The sequence below is a fragment of the Pyrus communis genome, chromosome 10 (assembly GCF_041283825.1).
Source record: "Pyrus communis isolate YQ-2024b chromosome 10, ASM4128382v1, whole genome shotgun sequence".
Taxonomy (NCBI): Eukaryota; Viridiplantae; Streptophyta; class Magnoliopsida; order Rosales; family Rosaceae; genus Pyrus; species Pyrus communis.
The window spans coordinates 21552549-21574681 of NC_142574.1; the positions used below are offsets into that span (position 1 = coordinate 21552549).

Consider the following 22133-nt stretch of genomic DNA (forward strand, 5'->3'; position numbering starts at 1 on the left):
AGACGGTTTGCAATTACCTATGAAGCAATTTTGAAAAGCACATTACAGAGGCTAATGGGCCAGAGTTAAGACATGTCTTCCGGGGTCTTAACCTTTGGAATGAGAGTGATGTAGATGTAGTTCACTTTCTTTAGATGATTGCCCGAGTTTAGAAAAGAAAGTATTGCTCTTGATATATCTTCACCAATTATACTCCAAAATTTCTGGAAGAATAGAGGAAGGAGCCCATCAGGGCCAGGGGATGTTGAAGGTTGCATCTGAAAGACAACCCTTTTAATTTCAGCGGGATCAAATTTCTGCATTAGAGAGGCATTCATACCCTCAGTCACACGTTTATCAATGGCTTCAAAAATTTCCCCATTAGCTAGAGGGTGGTTGGAGGTGAAAATATTTGAAAAATAATCAGTGACCACACCCTCAATACCTCCTCATACCAAACACCATCATTGCCCTTCAATTATGCTATCTAGTTCTTGCTTCGGCAAACGGATGCCCTTCGATGAAAAAAGTTTAGTGTTCTGGTCTCCATCTCTCATCCAGCTTGTTTGGACCTTTGTTTGAATAGGTATCCTCTTGGGCTAGAAGAGAATCAAGTTGCTGGGCGAGTACCTGTCTCCAATAGGTTTCCTCTAGATAAATTTGATTGCTAATTATTAGGGTAAATTACATTTTACCCCCTCAGGTTTCAGTGCAATTACAACCTCATACAACATCTTTAAAACATTTTAATCTCATACATTTAGTATTATTTTATTTTAATTTCATACAATTGTTAAAAAATCTGTTAAGTTTATCGTTAAGTGATGACATGGCAAATATAGGATTCCCATTTGTGCTGACGTGGCTGCAACATTTGTGCCACATGACTTAACCCTTAATAAAAAATTTAAAATATTAAAATAATTAATTAAAGAAAACAAAAAAAAAAACAGAAACCCTTTTTTCATCTTATCTACCTAAGCCACCCCTTCATCCCTTCCACGGCTCCACCCCTTTCCCCCATCACTTCTGCACCTTTCTCTAACCATAAATCTCATCATCTTCCTTATCCTATCACCAATCCTTTGCCCCAAAATTTTCCCATCCCAGGTCGCAGGCCGATCCACCCCCTTCCCCCATCACTTTTGCGCTTTTCTCTATTCATAAGTTCCTTTCTTCATCTTCATTCTACCATCACCAACCCTTAGCCCCAAATATTTCCCACCCCAACTCGCACGATGTAATCGCGCCTTGCCTATCATGAAGGAATTGCATGAGGTGGGTCCAATTTCAGGCAACAACAATAACAGGATGCGGCTCGGTGGCGCAGATCCGGCTCGGTTTGGTGTCAATGCTGGAAGTCCCGATTCGAGGAGGCTTGATGTCGTTGTAATTGAACATGAGCTTGGTGGTTGGATAAGGGTGGTTGAAGAAGAAGGTCGAATCATTGGAAAACCAGACGGTGACAGAGGTTAGGGAGAGGTGGTGTGTTTGACGGGGAAGATAGGTTTTTGGGTTTTTTTTTTTTTTTTTTTTTTTTGGGGTTTGAGAAGGAGTTCAAAATGGGGGAAGGGGTGGGTGATGGGGGATGGGAGAAAGGGGTGAGCTCGGGTGAGGAAGACGAAGGGGAATTTTGGTTTTTTTATTTACTTTTCTTTAATTAATTATTTTAATATTTTAAAATTTTTTATTAAGCGTTTAACCACGTGGCACAAATGTGGTAATCACGTTAGCACAAATGGGGACTTCATATTTACCACGTCATCACTTAACGGTTAACTTAACAGATTTTTTAACGGTTGTATGAAATTGAAATAAAATAATACTAAATGTATGAGATTGAAATGTTTTAAAGATGTTATATAAAATTGTAATTGCACCGAAACCTGAGAGGGTAAAATGTAATTTACCCTGATAATTAGCGATCAAATTTATCTATATTTTTTTTATCAAATCCAAATTCTTTTCTTTTTCTTTCTTTTTTTTTTTTAACAAAAAATCTTTTCATTTTTATGCGAGGAATATGTCACTTTAAACCATCTAACTATATTGTTTCGAGTAAATTTGAACAGGAGCAAATTTTCTTGGATAATACTTGTATTTTTCTTTTGGAGAATGAACTTATTTCCAACACTTATAAATAGCGTATTTTCATCATAGAAATTTTATAATCGGAACTATTCAATTTCTTAATCTTCATTTGAAAATCATTCTTACAAAAATCATTTGAATTAGAAGTCATTTTGTCCTTCAAATGTTTCAAATAAATCAACGGTGTAGGTATTAAGTATCGTATAAATGATGAACCGTTCATTTATTTGATACATTTAGATGACTAAACGATCTCGGATTTGAATGGTTTTTTGTAAGAATGATCTTCAAATGAAGATTAAGAAATTTATTTGATAAAGATACATCACTTGAAAGTGGAGGAGTGAGCTCATTTCTTCAAGGGGGAATGCAAGTATTATTCAATTTTCTTTATCCATACTTTCATCATTTAAATACCATTTGTAAAAGTATTTAAATAATACTTGTATTTCCCTTCGGTAGGGTGGGCTCATTCCTCCACTTGCAAATAACATATCTTTATCGTAGAAATTTCATAAAGCCGTTCAATGTCTTAATTTTGATTTGAAGATTATCCCTAAGGAAGGAATGCAAGTATTATTTAAAAAATGTATCCATATAAATTATGTCTTTTTTTTTTCTCTAATACCTACGATATTATCTAGACTAAGGGGTGGGGGATGGGTTAAGCCTCACATGAGCTAGCCATAATAATTTGGTTATGTTGCCCTTGACAAAAATCAAACTTAAGATATCTTACTTACAAGTGAAGATGAATAACACTAAGTGGAAAAATAAATCAAACATATTGACAGTTAATCATGAAATATTACTTGTCATCATATTGACAGTGAATCATGAAAATATTATTCGTCATCATAACCGTTAATTTGTTTAACACATATGAACCTTAAACAGTCGCTGAATTAAATAAAATTTGGATACCAAATCGAGAACCACTAAATTGTTGGTTCTCAATTCACTTTCTCATTACCAACTTAACTCTCTCCAACACAAACTTCATCTCCCTCACATTATGTACAAAAGGGAATTTATTCTAATTTACCCACACAACACCAACTTCTCTTTTTTTTTTTTTTTTTCTTTTTGGTGAACCCAACTTCTCTATTTTTGTTGTTGTTGGTGGTCCTAACTAATCACACACACTTTTTAAATTTTTAACAGACCTACATATGAACAAAAGAACAAACTATTAGGTATTAGCATGCTACTTGATCTCTAAATTGAGAGATCTCTTCAAAGATGGGAAGCCTTTTAGATCTAAACGGACCCCATTCATTCATCAATTGCTCAAGCCCCTTCACAAAATCATCATCTAGGCTCAATACATCCAATGACTTTGGCAAACAATTCATAGACCTCAACTCCATTAGCAACTCGTCTGCTCGTTTCCTCGACTTGCTCTCCTCGGATCCTGGAAGTCTACTGTGTACCACGTCTTCGAGAACCAAACGGGCCTCTTCGTGTCGGCCCTGTTTGATTAGGCATAGGCCCAAATTACATGCCTTGTTCGAGTCAGGGTCGATCATTTGGGCCTTTCGATACACGACCTCCGCCATCATGTAGTTACCCTTTTGCATATAGGCCCAACCCAAATTGCCCTGTAAAATGGATCCTAATAAGTCAGATTACATGTTACTAAATTATGAATCGAGGCAATTGACAGCATAACACACCAGTAATCTTGAGGTCTCTTGCGTAACCGAAACCTGAAACTTCTTTCCGTGAGAGCGGGCGGTTTTAGTTGGTCTTCCGTTGAAGGCGGCGCCTTGGTATATCAACCTAAGCTTCCTCTTGAGCAAGTCAATTTGCTCCTCAACTTTGCCACATTTCTTGTACAAGTCAATGAGGACATTGTCAATTGAATCTTGGGCTTGTTTGGAGCAAAGGCCTCTAAAGGACTTGACAGCTTCAATGGCCTCCCCAGTTCTGTCCAATTGCTTCATCACCACAGCCATGTCTTTTAGGGCACTGTCCACTCTGTCTCCTGCATTTATTGCCTTCCAAAACAAAACTATCGCTGCCTCCGGATCCTTTTCAACTAGCTGAAATATTACACAAAAAAAAATTGGGCTTGATAAGGATGAAAAAGTTGGGCTAGTATTTGGGCTCCCATGGAAAGACCCATATATATAAGAAACTGTCACTCTCTCCCTGTTTTTCACAGACTGGTCCAGATCAAGTGGGCCAACACTAAACAGATAGACTGCGTCAAAATTTATTATTATATTTATGACTGGCAGAAAAGAAAAAAAAGTAGTCAGCCAATTATTTATGATCGGCGAGATTTTGGCGTAATGCATGTATATATAATTAGTTTTTATCTTTGTGAAAAATGAAAACAAATGAGTTAAAAGTTATGGGAGGATTTGCATGCATACCTTAGTATCAATTATGACACCTAAATAACATTTGAAGTGGCTTAAACTTCTAACTTCTAACTTCTAACTTCTATCCAGATATCAACTTAGCTAAATTAGTTAGAACATTGTATTCTCTATCTCTATGATAAATTGCAAAATATTCACCGTGTGCAACGTTTAAAATTCCGATATAGGTAGAAAAATCGATATGCAAGTGTATTGTCGATATATCGATTGCATTCGACGGAAATTATAAACATTTGTAATGAGGTGGGTATATCAATTCATTCAGATTTAATTGAAATTTATAAATAAAAAAAAATTGTTCAAAAAAAATTAAAAATTTTGAAATTTATAATGGGTTCCAACAAATTAGTATAGTGAATAAGTAAATATCATCGGTATTTATTTATTATCCTATATCCCACCGATATAGGTGAAGTTTGCAATTCACTCACCCTTTCTATATTGATTCTTGATTTTTTTGAATATTTCGACGAAAATATCAATAATTTCGTAGATATTTTAAACACCGACAGCGTATCGCGTATATAAACAACTTATGTTCTTCATTCTACGAGCCCAAAGTCAACTATTTCACAAAATTTATTAATGATTAAGCTATTTGGTTTAACTAAAGTATGTATTTATTTTTTTAATACAACTATATATTTTTACACTAAGAGGATGACGAGTTCGGCTAAGTCACGTAATAGACAACCTAATTTAGTATTCGAATTCGCCATCCACGAGATTCGAACATAAAACCTCTCACTTACAAGTGAAGAAGAATACCCACTAGACTGTAGTCCTGAGTGGAAAATAAAATATATATTTAATTATGGTTTAAACTTCACTATTGCCTAGGTGAAGATACAAATACCGTAATCAATTACCACGTAAATTAATTATACATTTGAGGTCTGATTTACACCTGTGAAAGACATTGAGATCTGAACCTAATTAATTATTAAAAACATCCATAAAATTATTGAAAACCGAGGTCGATATTTCGATTCCATGGTAGGCAATAATCAGCTGTGAATTTGGGAAAAGAGAAAAGAGAAAGTTTGTTTGAAGTTTAATACAATCATGTACTTTTCAATTGATGAGGTGTTTGAATTGGGAAAAATTAAGGACATATTGAAGCATCAAAACAAAAATGTTTGATTTGGTACAACAATAATCTCCATGGTAATTGGAGTAGCTGGAGTCAAGCTGAAAGGGCGCGCAAAACAAAAAAGCAGATAGAATTGAGAGTGTTTTAAGGATGGATAGCTAGAGATCTATCTTTCATCTATTTATTTATTTCGTCACGTGACTTATAACGAAGAATATATGTTTGTTTTTAGTGAGATAGAAAAATGCAAATATGCAGCTAAAATAACCTAGCCATAGAATTAAGCATGTGATTCAAACTCAATCCCTACCAATCAAACTCATCATATCCGGCAAAAGCAAGATAAGAGTTTTTATGACATGAACCAGCTTAAGAACTGACCAACGATGACCCCAAAGACTAGATTGCGGACTTGGCCGTAATCAAGTTTGCTACAGCAGTGTGTTCCCCTTCTACACACCCAAACTTCGAATTCTCTTTCTCGTTGTTTAGATTTTTTATCGCTATGATAAGAAAAACGGCTCAATTGAAAGAGTACTGAAGTTTGGGAACGAACCTGAGCATGTTTGGCTCTAACATAAGGACTATCACCAGCAGGAACTTTGTGAATAACATGATAAAGATCATCTTTCTTCCCTTTTGCGCTGCAGCTGTTCATCTTCCAACTTCCCTCCATTCTTTTTTCTTTTTCCCTCTTAATTTCTCTGGATTAATTGGCTGCAATAATATTAATAAAATAAATAAATAAATAAAAACAATAATATTGGAGGAGCTGCTAGGTCTTCTGACTCTTCTCTCTCCCTCTGGAAAGAGAGGAGGAGAGAAATCACGAGTCCAATTTATACAAGCACATATCTGATAATATTTTAGATTTGTAAGATGATCATGAACGTTGTGGTATATCACGACCCGATTCATCTTTGTAGGTATGTTCTCACGCACCAGCCAATCGACTAGATACAACGTGTTGGCCCGGAAACGTATCAAGCTGAAATTCAACCTTTTTGGGATTAAATGGGCTCCGCCCTGGGGTTAATTTGTTGCGATTAGCCAAACAAGATCATATAAGTCGTGCAAACCGCTTGACAATATTAAATGTATGTACATTCCACTTTAATCATTTTGATTAGGGATAATGTAATCCTGTTCATGTGATTAGTGAAAGTTGAATCTAACCTACGGCATAAACAGATCTGTCGTCACGTTTTTCTCGGTAATTATTAAAGGTGGGGTTAGTTTTTCAATTACCTAATTATTATAAACATATAATTCTTCCCTACGCTATAATATTTCAATGTTGGGATGAACTTGGACGTGATTATGTTGAGACTCTTATAATAAAAAACATCATGTGTGATTGATGAAAGTTATACGAATGTTATAAATATGTATATATTAAGAGAATTCTTATACATATACGACAAAACGTAGTCTCTGATTATATACTTAATGTCATCTCTTGTAAAGTTGACGATTACACAATGTTGATACTTCTGGCCTAGCTATGGTAACCCTTACATGCATGTCACATAGCGAATGCTAGATTGCCTTTTATTTATTGTATTTAACGGATAGATTAGCATCAGTGGTCTCTCTTTTTTTGTACCAAATTCATGCGAGAGGAAACGGCTATTTTGTTTCCTTTCTTAATCATGAACCGTAATTATTATCTTACCACTTAATCCTTATTAATTAGTGCGTGTCCAATTCAATTAACCAAGCTAATTACATTGCATTCTACGTCCAAATTAAGAAATCAAGAGGTGTGTGGAAAAACAAAATAAGAAGAAAGTGTTAATGCCCTGCGGTGTTGGGGGAAAGGTCTGCGAAAATATATGGATGAACCTGGACAGGTTCATTGGACTAGTTAGGAAAAATGGTTCCAGAAGAGTAGACGTATCAAAATTTCATATTGTTTGTTTCTATAGTTCAACTATATATCTATCAGCACCGCCTTATAACATTTGATGTATGAAGAACTTGCACTAGTACAAAAAATATTTTGGGTGACGTAGGTCCTTCGTCGCGCAAAGTCAAAAAAACGTCGCGCAAAAATTTGCGTGACGAACATTCGTCGCGCGACGCGCGTCGCGCCACGCCTGTGAAAGAAGGTTTTGCGTGACGAAGAAGTTACATGCGTCGCGCAAAGAGTCTTTGCGTGACGTAGTACCATGCGTCACGCAAAGTGGGTTTGCGTGACCTTGGTGTGCGTCACGCAAAGTGGGTTGGCGTGACCTAGGTTTGCGTCACGCAAAGTGGGTGTGGGTTGGCGTGACCAAGGTCTGCGTCACGCAAAGTGGGTTGGCGTGACCTAGGTTTGCGTCACGCAAAGTGGGTGTGGGTTGGCGTGACCATGGTCTGCGTCACGCAAAGTGGGTTGGCGTGACCTAGGTGTGTGTCACGCAAATTAAATTTTTATGTTTTTATTTTTTTTTTTTGACAAAAATATTTTTGATTTATTAATATTTTTTATTTAATTTTTAATAAATATTGTAATTCAATTCTAAACAATAAACAATAAACCAAGAAAAAATTTAATTATAAACCATATGAAAATGTGCATACAAGATGTCTAAACAAAAAAAGAAAAAACTACAACAAGTAGTGTTCTAGGTTTGAAAACTACTGGGTATCGGGTAGGTGAGGTGGCTGGGAGGTCGAAGGTGGAGTAAGATCAGGTGCTGACAGCTGGATTTGGAGACCGGACACCGCTAAGGCCTGTACAATCATACTCACCAGGGTTAGGAATAATTAATATTTGCCCATCTTATAGAGCAAAATGATAACCATACCCAAATTTTCTTCTCATGTACACTCATGATTAATTTTAATCATAATTTTCTTTTAATCAATTCAGTTTCGGTGACTTAAATAAAAAGAGGTGTGTAGGAGAGAAAAATTAATGATGTGTGGTTATCATTGTGCAAATATGTTCTAGGCCTGCATTTGCTTTTACCAATTGTGCAAAGATCTATATCATGAAATAATAAAAAATTAAAAAAAAAAAAAAAAAAGGTGCACGAATACCTTTCTCGGCTAGTGTTGAAGTGTTCTTTTTCTTCTGGTTGGAAAAGTTGAATTGTTGTTAAGTCTGCTGCTCAACAAGATTTCCTTCAGAACGGGGTTGTTTATATCCTGCAACCACACGGTGTAAAATAAGTTACTTGAAAGAGAACAACATCTTCCAAAACATTGTTAAACCACCGATCTATTCATTTAGAGAAACATGAATGAGATGTAATAAGAATTTGACAATGGAAACATATTCGACTTGTCTGATGCAGATTTGAAATCATTTTAACTTAGTACCAAATCCTATTTCTAATCATAGAAGCCCTATATGACCCAAACTAGTTAAAACCAAACCAAAGCCAATTAAAGGAGTAATCTCAGCCACTGTTTAAAAGCAATATGGACCACTGGATCATTCAGTTAGTAAAGATACTTCGATGGCTGTAGAGCGAAAGCTAGGCTAAGATATTTGTCAGGATCTTTCAAAGTTATCTTTGGCTTATTTTGTTTATTATCATGAGCATTGAATCAATTAAATCCATTACAATATTTTTATGAGTTTAATATTGACTCAAGCAATTTGCCATCGTCCAGAAAAAGCTCACAGATGCTGATAATAAAGAGTGCGGCCAACTATATTTAGGGAGTTTTACTGACTTACAATATTTAATTAAACCTGATGCATCAGTAAGATTATGTTTATGTCTATCAACTGACTTCCAAAAATGTATTACCTTGGGGCATGGATTCCAAGAACTATAAAAGGAAGTGAAGTGAGCACATTCACGAATGTTTCTGTAACACTCTGATCACCTGATAAAACGGGAAAATATGTAAGCAAATATTTGTTTGTCATGCAAGAAATTGGATTGCAAACCAGATGAAGATTAAAAAATGCTTTTATATCTAAAATACCTTGAATGCAGCAGCCCTGGATGGGCTTCAAGCATGGCGGTCTTTGCTGCCACACTCGCCTGAAAACAAGTAGACAAAGTTAAATAAGTATTTGAATGTAGCATGACATCAAGACTGCAGAAATTCATCACAATTATCTTAAATAAATATTATTCATTGCTTAGTCTTGTCCTGTTGATGGGAACTATGCATAATCCAAAATATTAATAGCGTATGTTGATAAACAAGTCTCATTAATTAGGTTTCTCACTCACTGCATAAAAAGCTGCTGATTTGCTCCAATAGGTGAGGTTCCACAAGTTTATATCATTCTTCAAGAGGAAAACTAAGGAAATATTTAAGATGGGCCGACTATATGATGATAGCCACAACAACAGTAGTAAGTCAGATAAAAGTCCCTATATATAGTTGGCCGCACTCTTTATTATCAGCATCTGTGAGCTTTTTCTGGACGATGCCAGCTCCTCTCTTTTGATAGTTTTTTAGCTTTGAAGAAATCCACAAACTTATATTGTGGCTTGGCAGTACTCTGCAGAAGCAGCAGAGCCGCAATGAGCTCTAGAGTTTGAGCTCCAAGCAATGATATTGCCTGCACTACCAAAAAATAAAAAATAAAAGATCAATCGACAGTGTGCAAACTGCATACTTACTAATGCAAAATCAAGCTTCTTAAAATTGAGAATTGCAAACAGTTCCATGTGCTTTCATAGCCATGCTCCCTTGAAACAAAATGAAGCATAGTTTGATGCAAACAGCGGAAAGGATAAGCTAATTGATTACGCAGCGGTTCATCTTCATCATCCTCTATTCACAGCATATGCCAATCCATATCAAAGCAGAAAGTTGAACAACTTTTACATCCAACCCCTAACAGACTACACCTACACTAAAATGCTAAATCATGAAAAGGGAAAGAAGATTGACTGGCTTTTTGCGCACTCTTACCTGTATATCACAATCTAACACATATAGGCGAGTGATTCATTAAAGATACTTCGATGTAGCAAAATATATGCATCCAGGTTTCTGATTGCGGTCTTGTTTTTGGGAAGCTTACCTTTGGTTCACTAAATATGATAACAAAAACCAGAAAACGAAGGCAGATAAGTAACAAGTTTATTCTGCCAACCTTGGGGCCAACGACTCTATCAGCAAGTAAGGAAGTTAGGAAAACCAACATGAACAGAAACCCAAATCCTACGACAGATGCCAACAACAATCAACCCAACATACAAATTCAATCCTAACCCATCAACAATCGAGTGGGCGTGCAGCAAAATCACAAACCCTAATCGTAGTGAAACCCTACAATGAACTGCAATTTCACCCTAATCCCTAAATAACAAAAACCCATCGCAAATCACAAACCCTTACCTTGATTTTGGGACTTGATTCCCGTCGGCTTCGAGATTCGTGTGGCTACCCGTCGTTTAGAACGAGAAGGAAGAGAGAAGTCTATGGGAAAGAGAGAGGGAAGACAAGTCTGGGTTAAAGATTTGGGGATCAAGGTTGCGAAGAGGAGAGATGAGCAAGAGGAAGAGGAAGAGGAAAAGAGCTCTGCAATTTAAGCAAGAGGAAGAGAGGTCTACGGAAAGAAAAACCGAGAGGAAAAGAGGAAAAATTGAAAAAAAACGCCTATTTTTCACTGTGGAGCGCCAAAATTATCAATTCGCGTGACGTAGGTATACAATTCGACGTCACGCAAGGTGGTTTTGGGCGACGATTAAAGCGTCGCGCAAGGTTTTTTTTTTTTTTTTTTTTTAAAGTATTAAAAAAATTACCAAAAATGTGACTTTACTCCTTTCAAGTTCAATTTTTATTTCACATAAACCCCACAATAATATATTATTCAAAAAAAAACCCATAATAATTTTTTTTACATATATATCATTCAATTTCTTAACTATTATAAGTACAAAATAAATAAATTAAAATCTACTTACTAAATACATATATCATTGCACTTGATGGGAAACACATTGTACGAAACTAGTTTCAACGATCCAACCGTCAAACTTGTTTGTATATGCTTCGAGATCGCATACGCCAAAAATAGGAAAAAAAAAATATTTAGAGATCAAGTAACGCGACAAAACTTTTCGACGGTTATAAATGAAAAATAACAATTTAACGGTAGTTTTAACTCCGATTTTGATGATTTTTTACAGCTACACTCCTTGACCCTATATGAATACAATGAACTAATTCGATCGTCAATTTAAAGTATTTACACAAGTGGATACCACAAAATCTTATGTTATACTTAATGAAAGTATTAATAAACTCTTAAGTGTTAGTAAATCTAACATTTTGATGGGAAACACATTGTACGAAACTAGTTTCAACGATCCAACCGTCAAACTTGTTTGTATATGCTTCAAGATCGCATACGCCAAAAATAGGAAAAAAAAAACATTTAGAGATCAAGTAACGCGACAAAACTTTTCGATGGTTATAAATAAAAAATAACGATTTAACGGTAGTTTTAACTCCGATTTTGATGATTTTTTACAGCTACACTCCTTGACCCTATATGAATACAATGAACTAATTCGATCGTCAATTTAAAGTATTTACACAAGTGGATACCACAAAATCTTATGTTATACTTAATGAAAGTATTAATAAACTCTTAAGTGTTAGTAAATCTAACATTTTGATGGGAAACACATTGTACGAAACTAGTTTCAACGATCCAACCGTCAAACTTGTTTGTATATGCTTCAAGATCGCATACGCCAAAAATAGGAAAAAAAAAACATTTAGAGATCAAGTAACGCGACAAAACTTTTCGACGGTTATAAATGAAAAATAACGATTTAACGGTAGTTTTAACTCCGATTTTGATGATTTTTTACAGCTACACTCCTTGACCCTATATGAATACAATGAACTAATTCGATCGTCAATTTAAAGTATTTACACAAGTGGATACCACAAAATCTTATGTTATACTTAATGAAAGTATTAATAAACTCTAAGTGTTAGTAAATCTACCATTTTGATGGGAAACACATTGTACGAAACTAGTTTCAACGATCCAACCGTCAAACTTGTTTGTATATGCTTCGAGATCGCATACGCCAAAATGTGTATAATAATAAATTTAAAATGTGTATAATAATAAATTTAAAATTTAATGCAATGACATTAAATAAGATATCTATAAAACAAAAATATAATATGAGTTTGAATTCAGTACACATTAAGAGACTAAAATCAATATACAATCTGACACCAGATTTTTATTAAATTTTAATCGTCTTAAAAGATTAAAGTTCAAAAATACAATTCTCGACTTGCCAATCTATTTGTTTACTAACACATGGAATTGAAAAAATTTAGCTTGTTAGTTACTAACACGTGGATCAGGAATTTAGCTTGTTAGCTTGTTAGTTGCTGCGGGTGTGCTGCATGCTGCTTCCTTGGCCGGAATCTGCTCCTTCACTCCCACCACAGGTTGCTGTGAACAAACATAAGTAAATACATAGAACTCTGAATAATTTAGCCTATGTGGACATATACACCTGATCCAAATGAAGTCGTTGACCCAAACTGACTAAGTAAAGTCGTTGACTTTGCGTGACGTATGTGGCGTCGCGCAAAACAGCTTTGCGCTTTTGCGTGACGCCACATACGTCACGCAAAGATCTTTTGCGCGACGTAAGTGCACGTGCGTCGCGCAAAGCTGTTTTGCACGACTCACGTAGCCCTGCGTCACGCAAAGTCAATAGAAAAAGCGGTAAAGCTTACTTGCTTTAGCGCCAAAATCTTGCGGGACACACAAAACGTCGCGCAAATGGCCTTTGCGCGACTGCACTTTGCGCGACGAAGATTGGCGTCGCGCAATACCGTTTTGCGCGACGCAAGGGCACTTACGTCGCGCAAAACAGTATTGCGCGACACCAATCTTCGTCGCGCAAAGGCCATTTGCGCGACGTTTTGTGTTTAACGTCACGCAAACATACTTTGCGCGACGTATTTAGCTGCGTCGCGCAAGTTTTCGTCGCGCAAACATGTTTTTGTACTAGTGTTGTTTCAATTGTCAGATGAGAAAAAAGATCCAAGTTGGCGCTCAAACTTCAATTTACCTTAATTTTATGGAGAGAATGTTTACGGTATGAATGTTGTTCACTGTTACGCTTTGTGTCAATGATATAATGATATGCAAGAGAGAAATATTATACTTAAGATTATGCTATTGTCTATTAGCACGAGAGTTCACAATAACAATGTATACTTTTCTATGCAATCTCATCCTCAAAGCAGTAAAGACACCCAGTTGCCTAGGTATCGAGAAACTGGTGGAGTTGGTCTTAAATAACATGCTCTATTAGTTGTTCTTTTAGAAATTTTCACATACAAAGTCTGCTAATATTAACAAAAATAAAAATAAAACTAAGATCACTTTGTAATAATAAACAAAATTTCACAATTAAAATCACTTCAAATATGCCAACTGAATAAATTATCGATTTTGTTTATTTTCTCAAACTAAATTATTAAAATGTTTTTGTTGGAAATTTATAACTATCGAAGTGTTTTTCTTCTAGTTCACTATTTTTTAATAGACAGTATATGATCATCTTTAAAGGAGATGCCAAATCTTAAGTGGAATGCCACGTAATAAAATTTGAAGGCAGATAGGAGCTCCAACCGATATGTCAATCCTATGTGGATTGACATATCTATTGTTGTTGTCAATTTTGGCATATGAGAAAATTTGATGTCAACTTATTTTTTAAATGTTATGTTTTGTGGGTCCTAGTAATGCACCAATCATAAGTCATGAAAATTAGTTTTTATTTATTGTTTTGAAGAGTGGATTGTTTTTATCACAAATGATCTTTGAAATTGACATTCGCCATCAAGATGGCCCCTAAAATTGAAAATCAATCAATGTGGTCATTCTATCACAATTCTGTTAAAAATTTCGTTAAGTACTAATGTGGCACATAAATGGGTCCCATAAGTCATTTTTTCTCACAAATGGTCCTTAAAATTGACCCGCGACATCAAAATGATCCTTGAAATTGATCTGCAACATCAAAATGGTCCCTGAAATTGAAAATCGAATAGTGTAGTCCCGTAAGTAAGTGTCCCAAATCAATGTAGTCATTCCGTCACAATTCTGTCAAAAATTATGTTATGTGCTGATGTGACACATAAATGGATTACACAAGTCTAATTAAATTTAAAAAAATTTACAAATAGGTTGAATAATTTAATAGTTAATAAATGTTGTGAACCCAAAAATCCAATCCTGCAATCACCTCCAATTCCAATCCACATTCCTCTACCTCCTTCGCTATCTATTCTCTAAAAAAACATTCTCAAAACACCCATATTTACACACTTAGACAACCTCCACCAAATTGAACCTGGATCGAGATCATATTTGGTGACGACTTGGCTGATTGACGACTTCTGGGACATTACCGTTAACATCTAGGTGATCAACATTCTCACAATCTTAATCTTGGAAAGCTTGTCCGGTGCTTCCCTGGTGGTCTGGTGACTCAAAGAATGACAAGGTCTGCCTTAAGATAATGAGGTTATAACCGAGGTTTGTCTATTGTTGGTTGAAAACTATTTCCAAACCCCTCTTAGGCCTTGGTTAAGCCTTGTGCCTTTGAGAATTTATGGAAGAGATATCTTTTTAGAGTAGGTCCTACTTTAAGAAAAAAGAGTTCTATGGTGCAAAAAAGTATTTAGACAATTTTTTTAATTAATTATTAAACCCACATCAACAAATAACAAATATTTTTTATAGAATTGTGGCGAAAGAATTATATTGATTTGCGAAACCTATTTTCAAGACTACATTCATCGATTTTCAATTTTCGGGACTATCTTTATGGTGTTGGTCAATTTTCAGGACCATCTTGATGGTGTGAGTCAATTTCAGGAACTATTTGTGATTAAAACCCGAAAATCTTGTGGGGCTCATTTATGTGCCACATCAGCACTTAACAAAATTTTTAACAAAATTGTGATGGAATGACCACATTGATTTGCAACATTTATTTTCAGGAACTACATTGATTAATTTTCAATTTTAAGGATCATCTCAATGGTAAAGGTAAATTTTAGGAATCATTTGTGATAAAAACCCTTCTACAAATATTAATCGAATAGAAAAAAACATGAGTTGGAGCAAAATAAAATTTGACATACATAAGCCTTCCAATTTACATTTATTTATTTTATACAACTTCACCGAAAATGATCTAATTGAATTTTGAGGCATTGGGCAACGTGGTTAAGATATCAACTTTGATGATGCAATAGCAATTGACTCCTTTCTGGCGGACATGATGATGTGGCATTTAAAAGCAATTCTTACCTTGCAAGTTGCAACAGCTCTAAGAGTTTTTTTTTTGGGAAAAAAAAATTGTTAGTTTAATTGGTGAATTTATAATTTTAGCCACTCAGTTTAGGGTAGCTATTGATTAAGAACGTTAAAATAACTCGTTAAAATGTTTTAAGAGATAACTATTGATATATTTTAAAACATAAAATAAATATATTGAGAAAAAAAAACATAAAATAAATAAATGTAATTAGACCGGGTACATTTAGATAAAAAAATATCAGTACATATTAAATTAAAAAAAATATGAGCACATATTAAAATTTAAAAGTATGGGTACAAATTAAAATAAAAATAATATTGGTACAATTTTAAAAAATGGGTACAAATTACAAATAGAAATATATGAAAAATACTAAAAATATATATTTGAAAAAGTTTTATGTTCTTGAAATTGACATAGCACATATAATTTAATATTCAAATAATGATATGGAAAAAACCTTGATAAAAAAAATAAATTTCAATTAATGAAAAAATTTAGAGATGAGAACCAATTATATTCTATTGGATTCATGGTCCCTGTGGTGATAAGGTATTCGGAAAATTGCCCATGTGGTAAAAAAATTAAGATTTAAACCCTTGTGGCAAAACTTATTAGCAAATTTAATCTAAATGTGAGATTTCTATTAAACCTCAGTTAAATCCTAATTTTTAGCCTTCGTCTCTCTTCCCTCTTTATGTCTGTGTAATTGTACATGCTCTTGGCTCACTCTCCAGGCTTTCACACATTTATTCTTTGTTAGCCATTTTCTTTCTATCTTTGTAATCTTAAAAATGTAAGGATTGTTGCAGTCCTATTAAATTAGAAATGTGATTGTGTAAATCCTAGTATATCTTGGAATATCTCTCATATTCCTATTAGGAGTAGATTACCTATTAAATGTTGTAATCCTAAAGGGTAAGGAATTAACCTTCCCTACTACTAAAAATAAAGGCACAATGTGGTGGAATAACACACACCTCACAATTACACACCTCTCTCTTCTCTCTACTATTGCCGCACCTTTCTCTCTCTATGACCACCATAATTGTTAAGTAAATTATGTCTACAACACGTTTTCAGCACGCTCTTGACTCTGCTCTAAAGAGAATTTATTCTTCAATTAGGCGAGTATTACTTTTTAATCATTCTTTTTATGATTAATCTACATGCTATTGATTCAATTTAATCTTTCTATGTTGAACGTGATACAACACATTGGAGATGCAATTCCGGCTTTCCGAGAAGAATCTTCTAAAAATTCAAAGGCTTTTTATTGTTTTCTGCCAATCAGGTACGCTTAAAATAAAGTAAGATATTTGAAAAGACCATGAAGGCTTTTTATTATTCAGCATTCTAAATAATTTTAACCTGAACATTATTATTATTTTTACTTCTACAATCGACCCTATATGGTCCGATTGATTGAATTAATTAAAACCTGCAGTCCATTAATCTGACAATTAATCCAAAATTATTGGCCTGAAGCTCACTTTTGGACATTAATGATTCAATATTTTATTTCTTTTCTTTGAACCATTGACTCACTTTCGTAGTCCTGAAGTGCTCACACTTGAGTTCCTGAAGCAACTCAAATCCACTACACTTAGTTGTATATTGCATTCTGTGTTCTTCCAGGAACCTCTGTTTTATGAACTAAACGTTCCTAAACCAAATTGAACCTGTAGTTTCAAATTTAGTGCCTTTGAAACCCGAAGTTTTCATAAAACAATACACCCATGAAAACCCGAATTTTTCATGAAAACCATGTCTTAGAACCTGAATGTTCTAACTTTGATGCTTATGGATGATTCATTCCCATAGCACCAATCACAATCTTGTTCCCTCTAAATTCAATGGATTGTCGAATTGTCACAAGTTTGATTTCCCATATTTGGACGTTTCTAAAGTAAACCACTCTATGTGAGGTACAATACGTGAATCTCCACTTGACTATCAAGAAGCTGAGAAACCATTGTAGCTAACAATGGCATGGAAGAGCTGAATAAGCCTCTACCATGATCTTCATTCGAAGACTTATACCCAAAGCATTACAAATGGAAATACCTTTCGAACGAGGATTCCATGGCTATTTGGCTCGCTCCTACATACCGTTTAATCATGAAAGACATTGCCTGAAGCACACTATGATTACGTCCATGAATGTGTACAATTCTGAAGTTTATAAATCCGATCAAATTTTGACTGGAGAATACTTTTCTCATCCTTCCATGTTTCTAACTCGCGCCTGCAGCAGCAGTGTAGAAAGCGGAAGTTTACCAAATTCTCAGATCTAATTACTACCACAAACATATGGTAGAATCAGGGCCTGCCAAGGTGTGGCATTATGCCCGAAGCATGATCCTTGGTATCTAAAACCTAAAACTTAAAGAATAAGGGATAATATTCCCGAACCTCAACCCTGTAGAATCTACTTCCGTCTTGATGGAGTAGATCATTGGTTATGTACTGTTCGTGCCCCTACCAATGTTGTTGAGGAGTACCATTCTCATAGTCAATATGTGAGATTGATTTTGCTTTACCGAACATCGTTGGAAGAGCAGAATTTTGACATGGATGGCCTTGTTAGCCGAATCTCCTTAGTAAACCACTTACTTCGAGAACATTTTTCCATGTTATTAGATTCAAGCTTAGTGTATGTTTTACTTATGGATAATCTTATTGATATTGTCCTCAAATATGAGTTAATTGAATCATGTTTCTTAATACATGTGACCAATTCAATTAAACACGTGATTAGGTAGGAATGTGGGAAAGTTAGTTGTCCGGATGAATGCGCACTATGCACACTAGCTTTACAGCTAAATCACATTTTAACAATGACTTCATGTCTATCCAACCTGATTAAGAGCATTGGCACGCTCCTCGTTGTATGAATGGTACTGCATCACCATTTAAAGGACCTTAAATTCTCCATGTCATTAAGTTTTTAACGATATTCGAGATGACAATGATCATGAATGAAACCACTGAAGAAAATAGAGTGAAATATCTTTGCACCACCTCCAAAAAATGAGCCTCAAGCTTTGATTTGGAGCCAATAGGCTGTCTCCCAACTGGGGCATACGCCACATGTGGCCGGCCTAAAGTTAGTTGATTAAGTAGTTTACTTGTTTTGGCATGACCATTTGGGACACTTAGGTCGAACAATAATGCTACAACACATCTTCTTTACCTGAAGTAAAGATCTTGTGCCTACAAGCACACTTTGCCAAGCTTGCTCATCAGGGAAATTGATTTTCTAAATCATCCCTTGCAAAGATACGAAACAACTCTCTTTTCACAGTGGATTCAAGGGAATAAATGTGGACTAATCCAACCAAAATGCGGACCATATAAATACTTATGGTTTTGGTTGATGAATCGACAAACTGGTCACATGCTTGTCCACAAACATTGCTGCTAAACCTCATGGCCGATTAAGGGTTCACCACCCTACATATCACTTAAAGTCCGAGAGACTGGATAATGTCGGAGAGTTTATATCGATAGTTTCTCGATAAAGTATTGCATGTGTTTTGGGTTTATAGTTGAACTTTGAATTCCTATGTTCACCCCAAATAGCCTCGCCTAGCGATCATAAAGCGCAATTTAAACGATCGCCCAGATTTTGGTAAACGTACCAAGTTTTCGATTTCTGCCTAGGGCTATGCAATCTTGTACGTAGTTATGTTGGTTAGCCTTGAGGCCCATTGCCACCCAACCTATATGACGTTACAATTGGTTACTAGGTAAGAACCTGACAATTTTCGTATTTATGCATTTGGGTGTGCATTCCATGTGCCAAGTTGCGCCGCCGCAACGTACCAATATGGGTCTTCAAAGAAGGATGTGAATCTTTGTCAATTATGATTCTCCTTCATACTAGCTCTCTTTGAGCCTTTGCATGCGATCCCTTTACCTCTTATTTGCGGGTTGTCCCTTTAATAAGACAATCTTCCCACCATTAGGGGAAGACAAAGACGTCAATGTTTCTGGAGAACGACGCGAATTTTTGTGGACATGGCCCACCATGTCTCATCTCGATCCCCATACTGCATAAGTGTGAGAAATAAATGCGATTAATTCTAGATTTCAGAATGTTGCTCCAAACGAATTCCTCTGATCTAGCTAAAGTGACAAGATCATATACTAGTTACAAACATGCTTGCAAAGATACACGTACTTAACGGATGTTGAGTCAACATCTCTAGAGGGTGTGCCGCCCCTGTTGGACAGTCTAGTACACTAGTGGATAGCCAATCAATCTGTCTTGGCCTGGAGCACGACAAATCATTCGGTTTGTAAGATTCACTTCCCTAAAAGAGGAAGACATGGTACAATAATGAATTCATACTTGATTGCTGTCTCGAATCATTTCCATCTCATGAGATTAATCCGGATTACTCCCGAGACTTAAAGTTCTTAGTCCAGTATACTAGTTTGGATGAGCTAAATGGAATTGAAATGAGATTACCATTGATGATTGTGGATGCAAATTTCTTCCTTCTTGTTCTTAGACAAAATTGCACCTACAAAACAAATAACACCTTAGGTCAAGGCCAACAGCCTCACGCGCCCACGATGAATGGGGGAGAGGGGCTTTGGCCGAAGAACCTTCGATGCCAAAGTTAGAATTTAGAGAGAAAAAGTGTTTGTAGACCTAGGTTTTTAGAGAAAATGAGGTAGTATATAGAGGGCATGGGGGAAGAAGGTGGCCGGCCCTTTGTGGTGTTTTTTAGTGTATTTTGTAGTTAATTGGAAGTTTAATTAGCCATTAATAGATTAATTAGGTAATAAATCTATTAATTAGCTAATTAACATAATTTAAAAGGAATATTTTTGGGGTTACCTTGTGGAGAAGATGGATGAAATAGGTTTTGAATAAATACCTATTTTGGGCACTTTTGACTTGATTGTGGGATGATCGTCCATTGCTCGAGCGTGGGAATTCCATTGCTCCTCAAGGGTAATCTTGTCATTTATGCCCAAAAATCCACGTGTCGTCTCTTGATTATTTTCGGCTCCACAAATGCTCCCACACATGTTGGCATGCTCGCAAGAAAGGGCAACATATGTAGAGATCTCCAACTTTGATGCAAATTCTCTCTTGGACTTGGAATTAGATTCTTCGATGACAAGGAAATAAATCATCTTCAAAGCCTATTTAAGCCTACCTTAAGTAGGGGATTAAATCAACTTCGGAGGGCAATTATTTATCCCTACAAGAAAGAGAGAAAGCTCGAGGATATTTGTTTCCTTTCCTCTAGCATTCTTCTTTGCTTGCCCGTGCAAAGAACAGTCTTCCGTTGATTTCTTTGTCTTCTTCGCGCTGTACCAATGTAAGAAAAATTTAATTCTCCTTGTGTTCATCTTGGGAGGTACTGCCACGGGGCAGCCGTCGAGGTGGTGCGGCACATCAGCTAAAGGGGGCCAGGATTCGGCTTGGCATAGATCAAGGAGGAGGTGTGGTAGAGGCCATTGCTTGTGCTGTCTGGCTGGATTGAAGCCAAGGATGGGCTTGGTATGGGCTGAGGAAGTGGCGTGGCATGGGCAATGGTTTGGGTTGCCACGTTTGGGCTGCTTGCCAAAAATGAAGAAACTGCTTGAGTTTGATTTCTCAGCTGCCGTAGATGAAGCAGTCAAGGATGAAGCTGGCAAGATCGAAGCTACTGAAGATGAAGTGTCAGATGAGTGAACTGTTAAGTGCAAAAGTGGCTGTTGCCCCCTGACCATTGGATGCCTAGTTGATCTTCAAGCATTCGATCTTTTGAGCTATGTGGCCTCCTCGCACTAGAAAGCTTACCCAGATGGGTGTCGAGGAATTAGTTTACCCTTTCGCACTGGAGAGCAATTAGTTTATCCTCTCGCACTGGAAAGCAGACCCATATGGGTGTCGGGGAATTGGTTTACCCTCTCGTACTGGAGAGCAATTAGTTTATCTTCTCGCACTGAAGAGCAGGCCCGGAAAGGGTTTTGAGCAGTTGTTATAGACAGCAGTTGAGCCAGACTTATGAGGAACTTTTTGAATTTTCATTGAGAATAACGAAATAAATCAACTATGTAAAAACTGCATAGCAAACTGGATAATCTTTGGCTTGTGAGGCCTTGTTCATCGAGCTACTTGAGACTTCGAACTTATTTAGAAAAGCCTAAATAGGGTTCAGGGGGTGATAAAGACTTCCCCTGCTTGTGTAGGCTGTTTCATTGACCTGTCAAGATACTCATCGCATCGACCTTCATTTGTCAACTTCTTAAGGTATTGCTTCCACTTCAGGAAATCGTTGGTAGTGTGGC

At 36.0% G+C, this 22133-nt stretch overlaps 1 protein-coding gene, 1 long non-coding RNA gene and 1 pseudogene across 6 annotated transcripts; 1 reads left to right on the plus strand and 2 right to left on the minus strand.

The window, feature by feature from the left end:
* Window positions 1-2958: 2958 nt before the first annotated feature.
* On the minus strand, window positions 2959-6378 carry LOC137729604 (protein SULFUR DEFICIENCY-INDUCED 1). 2 transcript variants are annotated; one of them, XM_068468582.2, is made up of 3 exons: window positions 6110-6378; window positions 3747-4115; window positions 2959-3671 (listed from the first exon to the last, which is right to left on the minus strand). In XM_068468582.2, the coding sequence occupies exons 1-3, from the start codon at window positions 6227-6229 to the stop codon at window positions 3270-3272; spliced, it is 891 nt and encodes a 296-aa protein (XP_068324683.2). In that variant the 5' UTR covers window positions 6230-6378; the 3' UTR covers window positions 2959-3269. The 2 variants fall into 2 exon arrangements, with proteins under 2 accessions (XP_068324683.2, XP_088534556.1); XM_088678430.1 differs by having other exon boundaries at window positions 3780-4115; window positions 6110-6376.
* A 1693-nt stretch (window positions 6379-8071) lies between these two features.
* Window positions 8072-11071, minus strand: LOC137738429 (uncharacterized). Of its 4 annotated transcripts, none has more exons than XR_015952583.1 (7): window positions 10855-11071; window positions 10426-10547; window positions 9735-10069; window positions 9481-9539; window positions 9300-9378; window positions 8581-8688; window positions 8072-8271 (listed from the first exon to the last, which is right to left on the minus strand). It is a non-coding gene; the product is annotated as an uncharacterized LOC137738429 (long non-coding RNA). The 4 variants fall into 4 exon arrangements; XR_015952584.1 differs by having other exon boundaries at window positions 9735-10074; XR_015952582.1 differs by lacking the exon at window positions 10426-10547 and having other exon boundaries at window positions 9735-10074.
* A 3932-nt stretch (window positions 11072-15003) lies between these two features.
* Window positions 15004-15141, plus strand: LOC148693711 (U4 spliceosomal RNA; annotated as a pseudogene).
* The last annotated feature ends 6992 nt before the right edge of the window (window positions 15142-22133 follow it).

Coding starts and splice junctions, on each gene's coding strand:
- LOC137729604 (XM_068468582.2), bottom strand. CDS start 6,229: ATGGAGGGAAGTTGGAAGATGAACAGCTGCAGCGCAAAAGGGAAGAAA. Junction 4,116..6,109: donor TTAGAGCCAAACATGCTCAG/GTTCGTTCCCAA, acceptor GTAATATTTCAG/CTAGTTGAAAAGGATCCGGA. Junction 3,672..3,746: donor AAGAGACCTCAAGATTACTG/GTGTGTTATGCT, acceptor TCCATTTTACAG/GGCAATTTGGGTTGGGCCTA.